General features: G+C 30.8%; 1 protein-coding gene across 1 annotated transcript; it reads right to left on the reverse strand.

Moving 5' to 3' along the window:
* Nucleotides 1-9,299: 9,299 nt before the first annotated feature.
* On the reverse strand, nucleotides 9,300-11,592 carry LOC149568631 (cinnamoyl-CoA reductase-like SNL6). The gene is made up of 5 exons (XM_089821497.1): nucleotides 11,371-11,592; nucleotides 11,093-11,271; nucleotides 10,538-10,729; nucleotides 10,283-10,439; nucleotides 9,300-9,787 (listed from the first exon to the last, which is right to left on the reverse strand). The coding sequence occupies exons 1-5, from the start codon at nucleotides 11,558-11,560 to the stop codon at nucleotides 9,447-9,449; spliced, it is 1,059 nt and encodes a 352-aa protein (XP_089677623.1). The 5' UTR covers nucleotides 11,561-11,592; the 3' UTR covers nucleotides 9,300-9,446.
* Between the last annotated feature and the right edge of the window lie 12,035 nt (nucleotides 11,593-23,627).

Below are 23,627 nucleotides of genomic sequence, written 5' to 3' on the forward strand. Positions count from 1 at the left end.
CACTAGTGTGTGGTCTAGGCTCTTCTGTAACTCAACTTGTTACAATCAAAAGTATATGTGAATCAATAACTATTAAACATAAAAAATAAAATATATATACACATAAAATAAAATATTTTCTTACCATTGGCTAATAATCGCGATCTACGTTCACCTCAAGCACATATGCACAATTAGCAATACTAAGACCCTGCAAAAACCATCAAAGTTATCACTCAATTTTACTTATGAATATCATATATAATTTCAATACTAACTAAATTATAATGCAAACTCTTTCATACCTCAGTCAATGGCTCGAAACTAGCAACAACAGAAGAGGCTTCGTGGTCAATATAGTGACATAGATGTGGAGGAGTCTTTGATGTCATTAGCTAAAAATGATACAACATGAGAATTAGATGTAGATATCAAGAATAGATATTTGAGTATGTCACATTATCAATTAAAATAGTTGGGTACCTTTATCAATGTAGCATCGTGCCCTTCATTGTGTAGTGTCGATTTTGAAGGTGCAACATTTACCTATTGCACATGTATGTAAATCTATTAGACATAAAAAATTAATCACTTTCATGTGAAAAAAAATGTACTATAGATATAAAAATTAAAATACATTAGAATATGTATATAGCTTTGGAGAAAATGAACTCATTTGAAAGCCAAGCGACCCCACATAAACGTCATCATGACAACTCTGACTCTGCATATGATCATATAATAAGCCAAATAAGTAAATTATTCATTCATTTATTAAATAAACATATTCAATTGGTTCAATTTAACATGCAAATGAAAATATTTGTACATGTGTGGTATCATGCCCACACTCAGAGTCTAATGTGAGAGTCGATGGTCTAGCAAAAAACTAATGCACATGGATATAAGTTTGAGTTAACCTTTGATATGATTACATTATAAACAGATGCATTAATCTAAATGAATACATTGACGTATACCTATGGAGTTGTTAATGTGGTGTAAAATGAGTTTGAAGGATTAGTGCTAGTGCGAGCAACACTCTAGCCCTAATTTTTGAACAACGCTAAGAAATAGTAATTTAATAGACATTCATGTACATATGAGACATGATCAAAATAGTTTAACATATGATTATTTATATTTACATGTGTATCAATGCCAAATGTGGCATTGATGAAGTCATCTATCATCATTCCAGTATCTTCATCTGGTCTCTTAGTGTAGACACCTAAATCTAATTACATCACTTAAGTAATCCTATTTAGTCATCTCCTAAGGCATCATTAATTAAGTATTTAATATTTAATTAATGTATTGTCATCCCCTAGTTAATTAATTCAATTAATCAATTATAGCCCAATTGATAAAATCAAATAACAAATCCAAAGTCTAAATATACATTAAATCCCTATTCTCATATTAAATTAAATAAATGCATAAAACTATTTAATTTAATCCCAAAAATCCCCCTTGATCTAATAAATAATTTCAAATCAATTCCCAACCCCTAGCTATACCCAAATCCCTACCATTAGCTAAATCCAACCCATTGACCCGTGCTAACCCTGCTTAATCAACTAATTAACCTACCTCATAAATGCTAGCCCACTTGCATCCCTCTAACATGCCACTTGCACCCTAATGCCCTCCTAAGCAAAGCCTAATCCCTTCCTTAAGCACGTGCACAACTTTAACCAAGGGTTAAGAAAGTCTTAAACCAAACCAAAGTCAAAGTTCTATCCTATCCCTCTTACATTCCTATCCAAAAGTCTTAAAGACTCTTACATGACTTGAAGGCTCTTTAAAGCCTTTTACACCTGTTTTCCACACTCATCCTCTCTTATCCTCCCTCATAACTCCCTTTGGCCACCTATCTTGACTCTCTTCCCTATCCAATCCCCTTGTGACACTTGTCACAAGGCTAGAGCTTTGAAGAAGCACAATCCATGTGCTCTCTTCTCCTTGCATCCTAGCCTTCCTTAACCAATTCCCCTTCCTTGCATCCTGACCCTCCATCTCACTACCCCTTGGCCTATAAATGAAACCCTCTCCCTTCACAAATACCATCCACTTATATGCTAATGTTATAATGCTATTTTGAGAGCCTAAGGACTATAAAAATACCATCATAATGGAAAAATCCATCCAAAAATCCATTTTGAGTCATATCCTCCATTGAAGATTGAGTAATGTCATTGAGCACATGTCCCATCTTTTAGACACATCTACACATCAAAGGGAAGATTGCTTGGTTTAAGAGGTTTGCACGTTCTTAGGCTACTTTGGTACTTTAATTCTCTTTCATCCAATCATATATGTGAATTAAATCTATTGTTTTGAATTTTTTGGTTATTCATTGTATTCCTTTAAGCACTAGTTTTACAACTCTACACTTAGAAGTTTCAAATGCACATAGAGATCCACATCACGTGCACATGTGACCATTAGTATGATGGGGTTCATCTACAACCAAAGGAGAGATATAATGAACAAGGCTCTAAGTCAAAGCTCTAATAGTGCCTAGAGTGTTTGCCTCTATGTATTCCTTCAGAACATAAGGTATAGTAACATGCTCCACCTGGGGCTTGCCGACAGGTGTCCTATCAACATTAGGGTCACAAAGAGCCCTTGGCCTATCAAATGATAATCCTTCAAATCTACCCTGAGAAGGAAGAATATCAAAATAATTGGGGATCTCCTGAAGAACAAACTCGCAATACACTTCATTTAAGAAATACTTTGGAACCTCATGATTGTTACAAGGAGGGGCATCAAACACCATCCACCATCTATCCCAAAAGTTACTTTTAATACCTTAATGAATGCACCAATGGATGGGAAACCTTTTAGTTGTAATTCTCAATGTGTCTTATTGTTCTAGATTTTTAAACAAAGCACATATGTCATCTTTGGCAATTGTCTTATTTTTTACATCTTTGCACGATATTTTATTCGTATAATATTTTTTGTTCTTCTCTTTTATTATGCCACATATTCAGTCGACCACTAATAGATGTTACATGACCTACAATGGTCTCAAGGGATTGTGCCAATAATACCCTACTAGGATTATTATGAAGTGAACCCTTAATTTTATTCAATAATTTTTCTTGGGTTCTTGGAGGAGGTCATTTGATTGGAGGAGGTCATGGAAGTGGTTGTTCTTGATTTTGAGGGTTTTTGGGTTGATCCTATGGAGGGTTTGGTGGATTACGTGGTTGACTGTTCATAGGTGGATTCTCTACATTACTTGAGAATCAAAAAAATACTATTTAAAAAAAACTAAAACAAACCCCAATCAAAATTTTAAAAAACACAAAATTTAACAAAAACAAGAGTTAAAATTAATACCTCTTTGAGTAGTTTAGTATCTCCAACTAGAGCCATATATCATGCAAATCGGGGTTCAAAATGGGTAGCAATAGGGTGTATGTGCTCCTTAGAAGATAAATTAAATGCCAAAGTCATGGAAAGGAAACAAAGAGAAATAAGAAATGGCTCTTGGGTTTTTTTTTAATCAAACTTTTCAATAACGCGATCACACTACTTAATTCATTATTTTTAAATAGTGTAATTGCTCTACCAATTTCATAGGCCATAGACTCATGCCACCCAAAACATAGTGTGATCATGCTATAACACAATCACACTATACCTTAGATTAGAAAAAAAGCAAAATGTGGCATATTTCTGGTTCACAACTTTATGCACTTACCTTGTGCCAATCTAAGTTGAGCAATATCAAGCATCATATTTGAGAAAGATTAGAATTTTAAATCACACCATAATTTAGAAATAAGAAAACCTAGAGTTCTCTTGAAATATTACCCTAATCTAAATTGAACCCAACCAAATCAAGATTCGACTTCAACCCTAAAGCAAAACCTTTCTAATCCTACTTAAATAATAATCCAAAACAAACCCTAATCTAATTATATCATACCTCAAAATCAACACTAACCTAATCTTTCTCAAATATGGTGCATAATGTTTTCATTAAAATATTGTACTTTAAATGTGAGTGCATGTATTGAACTATCACCACCTCATGTCTATTCCTTACATGTTATGCTATTAATCATACAAAATATTAATCATAGAAACATTAAGAGATACATATACATGAAATTCCATCACACACACACACACACACACACACACACACACACGTGCACATGCATATGCATGCTCATGCGTGTGTGCACATGCGCGCACGCACACACACACACACACACACATCCTATTTTGGTATACAAGAGACACTATGCAAAAGATGTCCTATATCAAAAAAATATTTTCAATACATCACTTCTCATCCATGAGGCAATGAGATCTTGACCTCCTAGACTTTGGTGTGACAATGGTGGCCTGTGTGAAGATGAGGCATAGATATGGATCCTAGATGAGCTCTACATTGATCGACTTTGTAGTCTAATCCATAGTTCTTTTAACTTTCTCTCTAGCTCCTCCCCACTCTCTCTACTTAGTCACAACTCAAGTGTTATGATTGTGAAGATATCTCTATGTCTCCCCATATCTCATTGTCCCTCATAGGCACCTCATAATGCACCTATGAGGTGGAAGGTATCCTCAAAGATAGGACCATATTTCTTTAGACATCCCTTGCAAAGGATCTCCACTCCTCAATGCTAGTTGCATATCACATGTGCATCATTCATTTGTACATACTTGAAAATTTTGCATCATAGCACTTATATCAAATTTTCTCATACTTGGATCTCCCTCGTAGAAGCTAGGATCTCTCTCTAGGTAAATTTATTATGTCTAGTTATCATACAATCCCTTTAAACAATTCTAGTACCACTAAATCTTAATAAACATTTGGTGTTCAGTGATATCATTAATTAACTTTGTCAATCAATTATTCCTAGTGATTACTTATTTATTACCAAGTTGCAGTATAAAAGCAAAACTCTTGTAAAATAACTTGCAATACAAATAACATTCATACAATTAATATCGTGATTTTTTACGTTGAAACCCTGTAAAGGGAAAAACCACCTAGGATAGACAACCCAAATATTTTCTCTCTTCTAAAGTGAGCTTTGGTAGGAGCCAACCTTGTCAAAGGTTACATACACATTGTTAATATGACCTTGTTAGATGATTTCACCAAAAGATCATCTATACCTTATCACTTCTTGTACCAAACTAAAGAGTGGCTTGATTTAAAGGACTTATGAACACAACTAATCGATGTTACCATATGGGATTTCACATACTTGTTAGGTCCACTTGGTTCTTCCAAAATTTTCTACTACAATGGTTAAAAGGTAATAGTAGAACTGATTTGTTAAGAATAGAAACTACCTTTCTTGTTTAGACCTTTGTTCCTTGCTCTTTCTCTATTTGATCTCTAACTCTAATTTCCTTTTTCTCTGTACTTTCAACTAGTTGATTAACACCTTCTCTTTCACCTTCCTTTGCTCGATTCAATTGGTTCAACAATCTTCTTTAACCTTCTTTGACTTTTCATTCACAACAACTTAGCATTATTTGATTAGCTTCCAACCAACAACATAATGAAATTAGCAACCTAAAATTGTCTCTATCTCCTCCTTAAATAGTCATCTCCAAGCTTCTGAATTCTTCCATATTTTTCTACTTGATCATAATCATAACTTCATACAATGAATCTAGACACTTAGAAAATATATCTTTCATATAACTTTGTGTTCATCCTTATCCTTCTTGAATTTTCCCACTCATTGATCTTGTAAAAAACTTTAACTCATGCCTTAAACCATCTCGAACTTTTCAAATTTCCATCAAAAGTTAGCCTTAGATTCCAATTCTCCAAAATTGTTCATCCAATTGTTACTTGGTTAACATAACATTGACTTGGGTAATATAGAACTTAGTTATTACTGACTCGCTCAATAAATATTGTGTTTCTCTTCTTCTTTTCCAATTAGTCGAGCAATACTACAGTCACTCGATGAATACAGGTTCCATTCATTAACCTTGTCACTCGGTTAAACTTGTGGTCTTCAATACTTCTCAATATTTCATGATTGTAAAATAATCAAACCAATATTACATTATCATTGTCCAACTCATTGAAGTACCCATTGATACCATGCTTATCAATATTGTCTTCATCATACTTTCTTCAAATCATCTTCATCAATTAAGTTATCCTCATCAATCTAATGATATGGTACTCTACTCAATTAGCATAATGTCTAGCCAACTAAGAATTTGACACCAATGACAATATAACAACGGATATGACTCTTTTACATATGCTTCATAACATTACTTATTACATTATCAGTTGAGGCTAACAGATGCTTGGGGTACAAGTCATCTGCTCTCTCTCCTCACATCACTTGTATCATCCTAGGTAGGGGAATCTTTGTGTGTGCTTATGCTAGCTAGGATCATAGAGGTATGGCCTTTATAGGGGATGATGACACCTCATCTTCTATCCCACCTATTATTAGCAACTCCACTTTCCTTTTCACCTCCATGATATTTCCATCAAGTGGTAGATTTTCATTACATAAAAATAAGCATTGTTCAATAAATAACTTATCCAAAATTATCTTTCACACTCACTTTACCCAACACAAGTTTTCATGATGTCCATTTATTGACACCATCTAATTCAAGTTGATGAATCAACCAATCTTCATTCATATAAAGAATACACATGACTCATGGATCCAAGAATAAACTAATTATGTATTCTATCATAGACCCCTAGCTCTTTGACACCTTCAGAGAGCCTAGACATCTGCATACATATTCTTTCTCTACATAAAAATAAGCATCAATAAAACCTAAAACAATTGGAAATTAAAACCAAAACAACATCTTGCACTAGAATGTGCTTCCACACATTCCACACAATGTTACTTCTACCCACTAGATGATGCACATTTATATGGAAAAAAAAGAGTAAATGAGAACAAAGAAAATAAAAAGAAGATTCCTTTTAGCATCCAACCACGATCCACAACTAATAACATGAAAAATATATTATTTACCAATGATCCTTTAAATGAAGTTCTTTACTAAAGATTAAGCAACTTTGAAGCAAGCATTGGCGCAACTGAAAGAAACTATAATAATTAGAGAACAATACCAATCAATACCACACCTAAAGCAAATGACTCAACAACACAATGAAAGATCAATTAAAGAGCACACCATTTCTAACTTTTCCACATATACCCTATTCTAATTACACGATAAAAACTCTTCTATTTGTCATACACACCTCTTAATTAACTTTTACTTATCAAAGAAATAGTTATTGTATGTCATTTCCAACTCCACCAAACCTCCACCCCTAATCATGAACAACATTTTTTTGGTAGCATGGGGAAACATTCATGCGATAAACAACCTTCTTAGAACAAAAATACAATCTTCCCAAACTCTCTGCTCTTGCAACTTCTCACAGTCCATTCATCAAAATTACACAATTATTTGGCTGCATGAGACAAATTTTCAAGATGAATAGTTCAAACTAATATCCCATCAACTAAATTAGAGCTCTCATTGTTTAATTGATTTGTCTTGTATTTTAATGACTTTGTCTTAAACCTATGTAAACTTTAGAAAGTATTATCTATTTTTTACTATTGACTTTAAATATTTTATCTTTGTTACATTTTTAAAGTGTTAAACTAACACTTACACCAAGTAAGGTGTATGGTAACACCAATAGTAAAATATAATTCAAACTATATTTTTAAGGGTACAAATCTTAAAATAAATGTTTTTCTTAAATATTATTTTAAAATTAACATCCTTAAAATTTGACTATGTTTATAAATAGTTGTGAATACAACATTTAATGTTGTTTAATCATTTCATTTATTTTTCCTTATTTATATAGACAATTGAGATCACACACTATCAAAATGATAGGGAAATAATGAGGCCAAAAATAAATTTTTGATGTGAAACATGAACATTCAAATAAAAATTCCCCCCTCTAAAAGTATCTCATTGACTAAAAATATCTAGTGATATTGCTATCTGATTTGTTTTGTTAAATTCACTAATCCATGTTTCATGAGTAGTGCCTCATAAAAACCCATATCTCATTGAAGGAATGAAACACTTAACACTCATTGCAACTAGATCATGCTCATAGAGGTAAAGCACCAAAACTTTTTGGGAGGTCACTCATCTCAATAGTGCTCCATCTTAAGCATAGTGAACTAAAACAATTCCTGCATGGTTAAACCCACTTTGCTTGCAACCCCATTCACAAAATCTTCAACATGTGTTGTGCCTTATAAACCATTCATTACAAAGCACCTCAACCTCATCAATTGATAAGTAGGAGATATTTTCTATACCAAGTCAAATTATGATATTGATGTCGAGATTAAACTCTATCATGTTTGAGTCAAACTAATTGACCTATGTTTCATGAATAGTTTCTCACAAGAACCCATCTCTCATGTGAATGAATGGAACACTTGCACTCATTGCATCTAGGTGATTCTCATAGAGGTGAAGTGGTCAGACTTCTCAAGAGGTTGCCCATCCCAATATTACTCTAGCTCAAGTCCACTTAATTATGAAGTTTTCTCCATGGTGAAACCCACTTTATTTGTAACCCCATTTCCAAAACTTTTGGTAAGTGTTGTGCCTTATATACCTCAAAATCCTTCATTATAAGGCCCCTCAAGATCATCAATTGACGAGTATTAGATATTTTCTACAAGTCAAATCATGATATTGCTACTAAAGTTCAATGTGTAGCTTTTGAGACAAATTCATTAACCCATGTTTCATAAGAAAGAATGGCTCACTACATCTAAGTGGTAGTCATGAAAGTGAAGCACTAAGACTCTACGCAATTCCTCTCTAGCTTGTGTTGTTAACTACAAAAGTTTTGTCATAGTTAAGCCCACTTTGCTTACATCATTCTTGCCATTTTATTCTTATCTCAATAAACTTATAATTAAAATATAAATAACTTTCCACATATTATAAATAAAATTATATATAATTAAATATGTATATTAGAAATATCCCTTGTACAAATTTTAATGGTCTTCCAAATAATTATAGTTCGAGGAAAAAATGTAAATACGACGAACAAATTGCCTGTAGACAACATCAATACGATCAATTTGTTGAAAATCAATCAATTAAAAAGGGACGGCCTTTAAAACGCACCACCTAAATCTCGTGACAACTAATTGGATTAAATTTTATAGCTATGTCTTGTTTTCCCAGATAACGACATATTAACAAACTTCAAAGCAAATGGATTGCCACGAAATATTAAATGTTAACAGATACAGTCCTCTTTCTATAGAGTTCGATTGCAACACAATACTTCTTTATTATTTATTTTCTATTTTATTACCTATCAGGATTGGAACACAAATTCAATGCACCCATCCACAAAACATGAAAAAGCAAGTGCATTAATGCGGCGAAGATGACAAGAATGACGCAAAGGAAGACTTTTACATGATACCCATCATTCCTTCATTGGGCTGTAGACGCCATTTGGCCATTACTCTTTCCAGCTTTGCATTCACTATCCTGTCCGCACTAATCACTAATCTCCCATTCTCCATGTCAGCATCATCATTTTCTTGAATTCCTTGAGAAAAACCCATGTTGAAATTCAATTTCTTTTCCAAATGGAGGGCATCTGATGGAGTTTTAATGAGATTATCAAAGCAAATGTATCTTCCACTTGCTCCTCCTTCACACATCTCCTGGTATACACACACATGGGCTTCTGCTGCTTTTTGTACATCCACTGTAGCTAAAACCTTCTTCTCAAACATTTCTGTTGCACCTGCAAGCATGATCAATCAATCAGTCAAATTCATGAAATTTATACAGCCGAGTGGCTGATAATCAATATGTTAACTTCTTGATCAGACCATGTAGATTTTTGTTGACCACTGTATGATGAATCTGGACCACTCTATGATGATTCATCATAGAGTTTGATCCAAAATGTTTGGCGACAAAAATCTACATGGTCTATAATCTGGAAGTGAATATACTGATGATAAATCAAGTTATAGAAGGGCATGGTAGAAAACAATTTCATTCTTCAAAACTATCAGATTTCCACAATCTATCTGAATGTTATGAGATTTCAGGATTTGATTGTGTAAGATCTTTTATCACCAACGTTTTAGATTACACTACATGATCAGTCATCAGGATGCACAAGATCGAAAGGAAAATAAAATTTCGTTCTTCAGATCTGTTTTCATTATGCAAATTTCTGCAATTGAGATCTGTTTTCTTTTAAGTAAGTTTCTGCAGTTTATATATCCACCTTTTAAGCAGGCTATTGACGATGTGGAGCTGGAAGAAGAAGAAGCAGGGCCAGTGAGGAAGGCAGGGCAGATGCTGGCCATGACTAGACCTCCTCTTTCTCTTGCCACTCTCCATGCTGTTTTCTCTGCCATTGTCTTTGCCAGTGCATACCATAACTGCAACCCAATGCATTAATTGATTACACCTAGTATACAAATTGATTTCCTCATTATATAGTACAAATTGCATATTAAGGAAGGATCTCTTAACAAACCTTTCTTTCCCTACAAAGACTTGGATCACTCCAGCCTTTCTCATCTACTATGATGTTAGATCCAATTCCTTGACTGTGCCAGATGCAGGCAGCCATTGAAGATGTGAATACCAGTCTTCTTACTGAAGATGCTAGACAACATGCTTCCACCACCTTCTCTGCTCCTTGCACTTCTAAATTCACCATATGCTCCTGCATAAATTATCAGTACAAAACCACCCATTTTCATACCATTCTAATCTTTCTATCTACTGCTTTTCTAAAATTTGCATAGATCAAGCAAAGATTTTGTTGTGTACGCCTTTTACATTGATTTCTTGGATCACTGAATGTATCCAAAACACCCATGTAAAAACATACAAAATGAATCCAGAAACAATCCCATGAACCATAGATGAATCAATCTCACGAACTAAAGAAAAAATTAACAACTATAGATTGAAACAAAACAGATTCTGCTCTGTTCTTCGATGAAGAAAGAAAAAGAGTATGGTAAATCTACAGCAACAATAGAAACAGAGCACAAGCAGATAATGTGAATTCAAATTGCCTAACCGTGAATCCAGAGACGCTGTGAGGATCAACGAAAGAAGAAGTATGAAACACTCCATAACACCCATCAAATTTCTCTGAGAGTGAATCAGAATCTTCAGCAGTTATATTACCAACTACGCCCGCCACTCTGTTCCTATATCTTGCTAATTCCTCCACCTCCCTCAATTTTTCGAGCTCCTCTGAAAAAAACCACAAAAATTGAAGATTGAATCCAATTTTTTCCCTTCCAATCTGAAAACAACATTGAATAGAAGACCAAATGAAAATGCCCGAAATACCTGAAGTGTCTACTGTGATGCGCACAAAGTATCCTCGGCGGAGCAAATTGACGACAATGAAGAGGCCGAGAGAAGATGTGCCATTGGTGACACAGACCACCTTCGGAAGGCCATCCATTTTCCCCGTTGGAAATCCCTTCAGATGCCACTCTTGCGGTAAATGTTTTTCTGCAGAGCTCAGAACCGCCATGGCCTTTTCTTGAGCAGTGAGAGATGAAATGCAAAATTTCAAAGGGGAAGGGTGAGAGGAAAAGCAAAGACGGGCCTTTCACATCAGTTTATGTGTCGAAGTGACGAGGGTGATGGAGAAGTTTGTGTTTGTGTTCGGCCGGCGTAAGCAGAATTAGCGGTGGAAATGTGTGGTTGTGTTCATGTGATTTGGCCATCTTCCCTTCTCGCAACGGCCCTTCTTGCTTTGGACCCAGGATCCAGAATTATTGAGGCGGCGCTCGAAATGGAAATGCGTTGGGAAGGGTGAACTTATGGTGCGTTGGGAAACGCGAAGTTATGGTGTATGAGTATAGATGTAACAATTATTGAGGTGGTGGGTCAAAGTTTATCTTTTTTGTTAACTTTTTCTTGGTGGATTATAATAATCAAATTCTGAAAATTGTGTGTAAACAAGAGATGCAATGCATCATAGTTCGTCATAGTTCGTGCCTAATGCATAATGGTTGTAGAGATGTAGATGAGTGAGAATCTAAATTAATATTGTGAATGCATTAATTTTTGCTTAGAAATGCACTTGTGATCTGATAGGATTGCTCATATTTTGTTGTTAAATTCTCGTCTTAGAAATGCGCTTGTGATTTGATAGGATGGCTCATATTTTGTTGTTAAGTTCTCGTGCTATATTATTATATCTTTGGGTATTTAAGCCCAAGAATAAGAGGCCAAAGTCTCCAATATAGCACTAAGTACTTAATATCATATTACGATCAATACGTATGCTTTAGACAAATTTGCACGTTCTACATTGACAACATAAATTATGTGCAATGAGGAAAGATATCCATACCAATATTTGAATTATAGAACTTGAAGAAGTGATGAAGCATTTGGACTATCACATTATATGTTTAAGCATACCATGCATGCTACTAAAGAACCATAAGTAGTTGGAATAACTACCCCAACTATATATTATTCTCATCTTGATTATCAAATGGAACTCACACTATTTTTAATCATTAGCACTGAACAAAAACTAGGATAGAGATATAGATAGGGATAAATAGCAGTATACAACAATAACAACATAAACATATATGTAGAGGAAAAAAAAGGATAGATAATATAGAAGAGGAAGAGGAAGAGAGATAAAATAGTAAGATAGAGTGGTACCAACATAAGTTGTGTGTGTGTGAGAGAGAATTAAGTATAATTATTTTTCTTAATAAAACAAATAGTCAAAATAAAATCATGGTTATAATAAAAAATTAAAATATATTATATTTTAATTAATGAAACTAAGAATTTAATTTTTATATTAAAAGTCACATTTCTATAAGAAAAATGAAATGTAATGAAATATAAAAATATTTTATAAGTAAAACTAATTGTTTAATTTTACACAATTAGAAAATGTTTACTATTTAATGTTTTGTATTTCCAAATTTTTCATAAAATTAAGTAATTTTTAATTATGAAATAATATCTATATAATTTAATATGTACATTTGTAAATAAATAATAGATGTAATACATATGAATTTTGATGTTGATGAATAAATATGATGTAATAAATAAGAAATAAAATATAACTATTTAATTTTAATACATAGTTTAGAAAAACTTAATAATAATTTATATATCTTAATCATAGCCACGACCGTTTACCAATAATTTTTTTTAAAAAAATTATATATCTTTTAGAATTGAATTATTTCTTTTTTGTGGTTATTTGTTTAGTATGTTTATTTGATATAAAATATAATTATTAATTTAATATTAAAATATATATTTAAGTTTTAAATGTATTTAAATTAAATGATAAATTGTTTAAATAAAAAAAAATAATAATAATAATAAATGATATAATCTATAAATTGTAACATTTATCAATTATACATATTACAAACATTATTATAAAATATAATTAAAAAATAATATTGTTTAATTTATTTTTATAAAAGTAAAATAATAGTAATAATTTAACTACTTTTATTAAAAAAGAAAAGTTTAAAAAAAATTAGAAATTCAAATACAAAGATATAATATATTGAAATTATATTAAAAAGACATATTATATATATATATATATATATAATTTGAACTTATGTCTTACATGAAGTTTTAAAAATAAGTTATATCAAATAGTCAAAAATAAACATCAATTGTAAAACTAATAATAAATATATTTAAAATAAGAAATTAAAAATATTTAATAAATTGTGATATTGATGAGGTGGAGGATAAAATGATTGAAAAAATAAAATCTTATCAACTTGTCATAAATGTGGAAAAGATAAAGGTGTAATTAATACATTCATTAATGCAAGATGAAGTTGTTAGGAAATATTTGTATTTTTTTGTTAAGAAAATTATTTTTCTCCCCCACCAAAAATAGTATGAACAATAGAATGGATGAAAAATGCGATTTATAAAAATAATGAAAAATTAGAAAAAGATATAAACATTTAAAATCTCATGTAATCTTTTAAATTCTTTGATTTGATTGGTTAGTGTTAATGCCATATTTGCATTGACATGAATGCATAAGTATTCTTGCCTTGGCAGAACTAATAAGTTATGATATGTGAAATGGAGTTTTGTATGAAATTAAGGGTAAGTTCTATATTTTGTTTACATTTTCTCATTAGTCTCACCTATCTATAGGCGGAGACTATAGTTTTCACATGCTTCTTTACAATTAACTTGTGTTTTGAGAACTGTGCTCAAATCATTTAACCTATAATCTTCTAAAATAACTCTATTAAAATAAAATTTTATATGTATTTATTCTTTTTTTATGAATGGTTGTAGCTATTTTGCTAGCAGTCTTTTCCGCTTTTTACTTTACAAAATTGAAAAAATGTTAACATTCCACGTACCTAGGATCATGAATAGATGGAAACCTTAAAATAATTCATGTGGACATCTTGCATGAATGCTAGTCAATTTATCTTATTTTGTATTCTTAGTTATCTGTGGGCTTTCCTATATAGGAAGAAATCGGCACAAAGTAGTACTCATATTGTTCTTGAGACAAAATTTTGCACAAAAAATAGTCTCTGCAAGTCATGGCAATCTGGAAAGCTAAGCTAGTAGAGGACTTTTGTTTCCTTATTGTTGCAAGTGAATATGCCCTTACAATGCATAGGACATAGTCTTCTCCTTCAATAATTGTGTTGGATTCAAAGGCATTCTCTTTATTTAATTGTTTAGTTTTTCTTGCAGTTGCAGTTCTTTCTATTTCCTAACATTTTTCTCTACTTTGCATCATTTTTCTCTTTCGTTTCTTATAAACTACTAAAGTATTGGCTGCTTCTTAAGAAAATTAGGGCCATATCAAAAAAGGGCGTTGCTTAGCAAGATTAGGGTTTATTAGGATTATATATTTATAGCAATGCTTGCTAATCATTTCTTCCCTTACTCCTATCTTGTAGATAAAGTAAAGAGCATGTCTCCACAAATTAAGTGTTTAATGATGACTTTTGAAAAAATAAATGCAATGCATAATTAGGTTTTTATGGATAAGTTTAGCATTGAAGAAGTGATTGGAGATATAGAGAGAGTGAAAACCAGTGAAGTTGAAACAACATTCACAATGATATTTACAAAGTGGAAAATGATGCACTTGAACTTCCTAGAATGCTCTCTTCTATTTTAGGAATTTCACTAGAAAGTTATGCAACATAAGCATTTGAAGCATCCTAGTGTATTTACCATGAGTTAATGTGTCCCACATTTAATTGTGAATCTTATTGAGTCTCATATTTAGAGCTTTGGAACACCTAGATACATTAGGTGCCTAGCTATACATTGAATGAAATTGTGTGGATTGAGAAGCCTATCTGCTGATGAGTGCATTTTCTTCTACTTACGCCTATCTTTTTCATTAAGGTAGATAACATGATAAAGAAAAGGGCTTGTGTTGTTCCTAAAAAGCCTACAAACCCATGCCTATTACGAAGAGCTAGCTCAACATTTCAATAAATAATATAAACTAGTTTTGATAGAGGATTTCCTATAGATATAAGATAAAACTAGCGCAAACTCACATTTTAATAATAACATTCAGTAGTCTTTACATGTTTGAGCATAGGTGAAAAGTAAACAAAGAATTAGTGTTCATGCCACATAATAGATGAAGGAGCTAACTTTGAAAATTGATGGTTGAGAGCTTATAATTACCATTGCAAGCAATTGGAACACTTATGGCCATTGATTTTTCCTTATTCGTTGTCTTATGTTTAATTTGTATTTGTTATCTGACATCTCCATTAGTGAACCAATGTTACAACTCTCTGGGGCTATAGGTGCATGTGCATGTTACGTAGATAGTAGAGGTAGGGATGTATATTCTATTCTTATGTAACATGCATGCTTTGGGGAGTGGAGCGAATTGAAGTGTTCTAGTGCACCGGTCCTCGATGTGCCCCTACAATAATCCCTTACCCTTACCGAAAGAATGATAATTCTAAGAATTTTTTTGGTAGTGTGATGGAATCCCCAAGGTTTGTTGAATACGACCATATTTTAGATACTTATGTATAGATTCTCTACAAATTTGTGCATTTATGAATAGAATCATATTTAAGCTCCACATGCCACTTTGTAATGGGGAGTCTTTGTTGCAATATTAGATTGTTTCTAATATTGAAAGAGCTTTCTTTCCTAAACTATTCTTTCTTTTCCTGTAGCTTTCTTACAACTATTTCCTTTCTTGTAGCTTTATGCATTTGGCACATAATTGTATATGTACTTGTACAGTATTATGTGAATACAATGAATGGAAAATATTCCTTTGAATTTCTATTTTTCAAGTTGGTATCAGGGATTTGAAGCTTGAATTATTTGTATCCCTTCATTGAACTATGGCCAATTTAGATTCGAAAGTATTTGAGAGAAAATCTGCTCCCATTATTATTCAATCCAAAGGTTCGTTGTTCAAGGCAGGGATCACTAATGGTGCTGAAAAATCCACCTACAAATGCACCCATTACAATCAAACTGTTGCTAGATAGATCTCGGCATTAGCAGCAGTGGCAGGTAATAGTGGTAAGTATTTAAATATGTCTACACTTGTTTCTAATAGTGCATGGATAATTGATTCTGGTGCTACGGATCATATGATGTTTGATTCTAGACAGGTCTCATCCCTTAAACCGTCCTCACAAAGATTTGTTTCCACTGCCAATGGCTCTTCGGCCCCAATTATTGGAGAAGGATCCTTACCTCTCATTGATACGTTGAATCTACATTTTGTTTTAGTGGTTCTGTCTTTGGATTACAATTTGTTGTCAATTTCCCAAATCACCACTACTTTACTTTGTGTTGTAATTTTTTGGCCTGATTTCTGTTTGTTTAAGGACATCCAAACGAGGCAAACGATTGGTTGTGGTGTTAGGCGAGGGAAGTTGTATTACTTGGACTTGGAGTCAAAGAGTTCAGACAAGCTACATCAAGCTCTAGCGATGGATGGCTCTAAGGGGGACAAGCAGAAATCTAAAATTTGGTTATGGCATTGACATTTGGGACATGCTTCCTTCGGTTATCTGAAGAAATTATTTCCTAGTTTATTTGCAAAATTTGATGTTTCTAGCTTTCGGTGTGAAGTTTGTGAACTTGCAAAAAGTCATCATGCTTCTTTTCCATTAACTTTGAATAAAAGTCTAGTTCCATTTATGATCATACATTCTGATGTTTGGGGTCCATCCAAAGTCACTACCTTGGGTGGATCACATTGGTTTGTTACTTTTATTGATGATTGTACTAGGATGACTTGGGTATGCTTAATGAAGTCTAAAAGTGATGTGAACTTGTTATTTCAAAAAAATTATAACATGATTCGTACTCAGTACAATGCACAAGTTCAAGTTCTTCGTAGTGACAATGGAGGCGAATATTTGAGTTTTGAACTTCAGCAGTATTTGGAAGCACACTAAACTATTCATCAAACTACTTGCTCCAATACACCTCAGCAGAATGGGGTAGCTGAGAGGAAAAATCGTCACTTGTTGGAGGTTGTCTGTGCTTCTCTAATAGAAGCCCATATACCATTATCCTATTGGGGCGAAGCACTTACCTCTGCAGCATATTTGATCAACCGGGTACCCTCCAGCACTATTGATTTCCAAACACCATTTCAGGCTCTCACTGAGGTAGTTGTTACTCCTGCTGTCCCAAATTTACCTCCTCACATCTTTGGTTGTGTAGCTTTTGTACACCTCCATAAGCATCAACACAACAAGTTATCTCCTCAAGCACTATGATGTGTCTTTCTAGGATGTGTCTTTGCATTGAAAAGCTTAACTTGTGAAGCTGGATTTTGGCTCTACAGAAAATTTAGGTATGCCCCTTCCCCTAATGGCCTATGCTTTCATTTCTCTATCATTGGCCTCTTCGGTTGGGGTTTTTGTGAATTGGGGCCCTTCACTACTAAGCCTAAGCCGAGCAGTCTATGCTATGTTTTTTCGCATGCTACTTTGAGCTTCTAAATATTATTCCAGAAATGATGGGGACATATGTGGAGATATCGAATCTAGGTGTGAGGATCACTGAAAGGTTACAATCTCATTTTCTTCAGACGGCTAGCATGTATTATCATGATCCTCTGCAGCACTCAGATTGATCAAAATTTGAACCCTAAATCGAATGCCTCCTCTGCCATTGACATGTCAACTCTCTCGACCTAGACTTACGAGGAATCCAAGCATTGTCAAATCATTTGACAATCAACACCAGTCCCATTTCAATTGATTCACCTATTGTTGATCATTGACTATAACTTTCCTATCAGCCATAGAATCCTAAACTTTGAAATTGCTTTAATTTCCTTTTGTTCTGACAACTTTTCACAACTTCACCATAATCTACCTCGCTAACATGCTAATTAAATAAAATTTAACAATATCTAATCTAAGCTTTCTCTTGCTCCAACTCTACCAAAATCCCTAGGTGTATCCCCTAGTACACTGTATCATCCCCATATGATCAATTAATGAATGTTTTTTTCCCTGAAATCTTATACACAATGAATTATGATCAAATTGGAAGTTAGCCACACAGAAGGTGCAAATGAAGAACTAGTAATCCTTCTTTGAGTCTCTTATTTCTCACATGGGCTCTTTAGGTTTGTTTGTTGGTCTCTCGGGACTCTTTCTGATGTAATATATAGGATATTTTCCTTCTGTGTTTAAAAAAAAGAAGAAGTAATAATCCTTCTTTCAGTAACAAACAAATTGCAAAAGTAAGGCGGTTGCAACTTTCCAAAATTATCAACTTTCAGAACACAAGAAAACCAATGAAAGGGAATCGAATGATAAAATCTCTGCCATTTCTCGTTCTTTTTAACACTTCATTTTGTTTTTTGAAGAATATATCATTTTTATATATAATTTTACTTTAGTTTTAAGTTGTAATTTAAAATCATATGACTAATAATTTTTCTTTTGTTTATAATGTTTTAAGTAAAAAAAATTATTGTCATTTTTCTTATCGAAGATTCAGTCTTATAGCTGACCTCTTTGTTACTAACCAAAGATTGAGAAGTGATATTGAAATTTGATACAATAATATAATTTATGAAAATAATAGTTTATATATATATATCCTTTACATTAACTATGTAAAGAGAAAAAAAAATACAACATTTAATATCTACATTTTCATTTCATTTAAAAATTAGGATTTATTGTCCGTTTCCATTCTATTATATTTAATAGAAATAAATGTTTTTAAACACTTATATGAGTGCATGGTGTGGCTTGTATGAATGCCTCTATTTTTTTTTAGAAAGTTGCATTCATTGTTCCATACTAAAAATAATTGGCAAATTAATAAAACATCTTGAATAAAATATGCTAATATGTTTTAGTTTATACAATAAAATTTAAAAACAAATCAAATTCATTATCAGATTTCCATAGTCCACTTCCAATACAAAAATTTATTTCTAATTTCAATTGTGTGGTCCTAAAAATAAACAATAGAATCCAAAAACAAAATTTTGTAAATGAAATTCAATTTGAAATCAAAATCTTGTCTTAATTTTTTAACATCAACATTTACATTGATGACATCACAAATTGTGCTCCTAAAAATAAACAATATGGTCCAAAAAAGTCTTTACAAATCAAATTCGAAATCAAAATCTCCTAAATATTTCTCTTAATTTTTAATATTATTTTTGTTGATCGCTTTTCTTTCAAAGATGAACTAAGATTTCAGGGGTGGCTTTACAATTAATTAATTTAAACAATAATTTTTAATTCAAATTTGTTTCACATCTATTATTTTATAGTTGAATAATCAATATCCATTTTATAAATAGTAAAGAATTGTATTTTTCATAAAGCACATGCTCACAAGAAGAAAGCAAGCTCTTTGAAAGCCATAAAGAACTCTATTGAAGAAAAACTATACATAATGTTGAGACATATTTGAAAAAGCAAATGATACTAGTAATATTACAAAAACATATATATTAATTTGTGTACCATTTATTAACTACCATTTACTTTAGTGTTATAACTTCTCATCCTTCTAGTGCTCTTATTTGAAATTATTTACAACTTGATTTAGTATATTTATGTATTTTTATATAAGGCGGGACTCTAGCTCTATAGAGCTCTTGTTTTCTTTTACTATTACAATGAAAAGTAAGTTTAAGTGAGGATAACTTAGATTTATAAGTGCTATACATGTGTCATGATATTATGAAATCTTTTTAAAGAAATAATATTTTATTAGTGAAAATCTCTTATTATCATGAGATCTTTCCGAAAAATAGAGTTTTATTATTTCTTTCCTTTTTATTCTGAAATCTTTCTTAAAAAGTAGAGCTTTTCTTATAAAAAATATTATTTGATTTATTAAAAATATCAAAATTCTTGTAATTTAGTCAAAAAAGGATAAATAAGAATGAAATTCCTTCATTCCCAAAGTAAAAATATTTGATTTCTATTATTCCTAAAATTCTCCACATTAATTTGTGAAAATTAGAAACATGTTTTATTTAAGCACATTTTCTTTATAAATATATGACATATTCCTTTCTAATATTTGGGATTATATAATGATTTTTATTATAGTCTTAACTAGAAAGATTTAATTACTAATTCTCTATATGTAATATTATAATTTAATAAGTACTAACATTGCGCTCTTTTGCATGTCTAACAAGTGCCACATAGTGGCTAGTACTTGTCATTAAATAATAGTTTTAAATTAGGTTGTATAGAAAAAATAACTCAAAAAATAGCTATGACACATGGAAACCATAATAATAGCTATAAGTAATTAATCTAAAACAAACATTTACTACAAGCATTTAAATCATATATTAACACAATGAAAAATAAATAGGACATAAATTAAGTAGATTAAGGAAATGACATGATGTTAAATTGTACTTTGAAAATTGAGAATGCAATTTAAGAATATAGAAGATATTTTAATTTAAAATCTATTAAAATTAATAATTTAAAATTAAATTAATTTAAGAAAAATTAAAACTAAATTAAGTAAATGATTTAAAATAGTTAAAAAATTAAAAATTGCAAATTAAATTAATAAATATAATCTTAAATAAATATTAATATTGAACTCATAATCAACTAACAATTTCTTAAAGTTATGATATAATGAATGCACAAACAATAAACAAATTTATAGAATGAAAAATAACATAATAGATGAGATCTGGAAGATAGTACACAAAAAATAATAGAATAACATAAAAATAAGATTTAAAAAATCTGATCCATGATCCATAAATAATAGCACAATGATGGAGACACACAAAATTGCATATGAAAAATAATTGAATAATTAATTAAAGTATTAATATAGTTGATTTAGCAATTTATTCAAAATTTTGTTTCCAATAGACCTAGATGAAGATATCTACAAAATAAATCTATTATTTACATATAATTAACAAAAAAATATTATATAAATAGATAAAATTAACAAGAAATAATTAACAATTAGAAAATGCAATTCTATCATTAATTGCAATCAGTTGTCTCACATTAGAAAATATCAAAATACTTTTATATGTATTCAAAATAATAGATATGTAAATGAAATTGTACCATTATTGTGCTACTCAATTAATGTAGGCATAGACTTTTAATACAACAAAATGAAGAAAATAAGTAGCTCGGGCAAAACTGATATAATTAATCACCACAAGAAAAGGGAATACATTAATTAAATTTTGCCTACTTCCACAGACTAAAGATGCATAACAACATTACATTCATTAACTAAGACTTTTGGTAGAAAACAAAAATCTACAATCATCATAGAGTAGAAATCAAATATGTACAATGAAATTCCTTCATTCCCAACGTAAAAATATTTGATTTCTATTATTCCTAAAATTCTCCACATTAATTTGTGAAAATTAGAAACATGTTTTATTTAAGCATATTTTCTTTGTAAATGTATGGCATTTTCCTTCCTAATATTTGAGATTATATAATGATTTTTATCATAGTCTTAACTAGAAAGATTTAATTACTAATTCTCTATATGTAATATTATAATTTAATAAGTACAAACATTGCACTCTTTTGTATGTGTAACAAGTGCCATGTAGTGGCTAGTACTTGTCGTAAAATAATAGTTTTAAATTAGGTTGTACAGAAAAAATGGCTCAAAAACTAGCCATGACACATAGAAACCATAATAATAGCTATTAGTAATTAATCTAAAAGAAATATTAACTACAAGCATTTAAATCATATATTAAAATAGCACTACATTATCTATGTAAAATTAAATAAATAGTGACAAAATTTGTTGGTTTAAATAATCTTACTTATAAATGTAATATTATAACTTTATTTAAAATATTGAATTATATTGGAGAACAATAACTATACACTATACATAGTCATGCTACAATGAAAAACAAATAGGACATCAAATTAAGTAGATTAAGAAAATAACATGATGTTAAATTGTACTTCGAAAATCAAGAATGTAATTTAAGAATATAGAAATTTTGTAAATTTAAAATCTATTAAAATTAATAATTAAAAATTAAATTAATTAAAAAAATAAAACTAAATTTAAGTAAATAATTTAAAATAGTTAAAAAAATAATAATTGAAAATTAAATTAATAAATATAATCTTAAATAAATATTAATATTGAACTCATAATCAACTAACAATTTCTTAAAGTTATGATATAATGAATGCACAAACAATAGACAAATTTATAGAATGAAAAATAACATAATAGATGAGACCTAGAAGATAGTAAACAAAAAATAATAGAATAACATAAAAGAAAGATTAAACAAATATGATCCATGATCCATGAATAATAGCACAATGATGGAGACACACAAAATTTGCATATGAAAAATAACTGAATAACAAAGACAATAAATGTCATATTATTTTCTCCTTAGACATTATCATACCACTTTCTAGAATTTAATAATTAATTAAAGTATTAATATAGTTGATTTAGAAATTTATTCAAAATTTTGTTAGCAATAGACCTAGATAAAGATATCTACAAAATAAATCTATTATTTAAATAAAATTAACAAAATTATATATATATTATATAAATAGATAAAATTAACAAGAAATATATAAATAAAATTAACAAGAAATATTAACAATTAGAAAATGCAATTCTATCATTAATTGCAATCATTGTCTCACATTAGAAAATATCAAAATACTTTTATATGTATTCAAAATAATAGATATGTAAATGAAATTGTACTATTATTTGTGATATTCAATTAATGTAGGCATAGACTTTTAATACAACAAAATGAAGAAAATAAGTAGCATAGGTAGAATTGATATAATTAATTACCATAAGACAAGGGAATGCATTAATTAAATTTTGCCTACTTCCATAGGCTAAAGATGCATAATAACATTACATTCATTAGCTAAGACTTTTGGTGGTGCAATGTCAAAGTTAGTTTTGACTTTTGGTGATGCAATGTCAAAGTTAGTTTTGATTGGATGCAGTCATGCATAAAATACTTTGCCATATTATTGTTTGCACAATTAAACATATATATGAAATAAACCTAGAAATTGATGCTTGAT

The sequence above is a fragment of the Cupressus sempervirens genome, chromosome 3, assembly GCF_028749045.1.
Source record: "Cupressus sempervirens isolate cs-2001-9-10 chromosome 3, ASM2874904v1, whole genome shotgun sequence".
Classification (NCBI taxonomy): domain Eukaryota; kingdom Viridiplantae; phylum Streptophyta; class Pinopsida; order Cupressales; family Cupressaceae; genus Cupressus; species Cupressus sempervirens.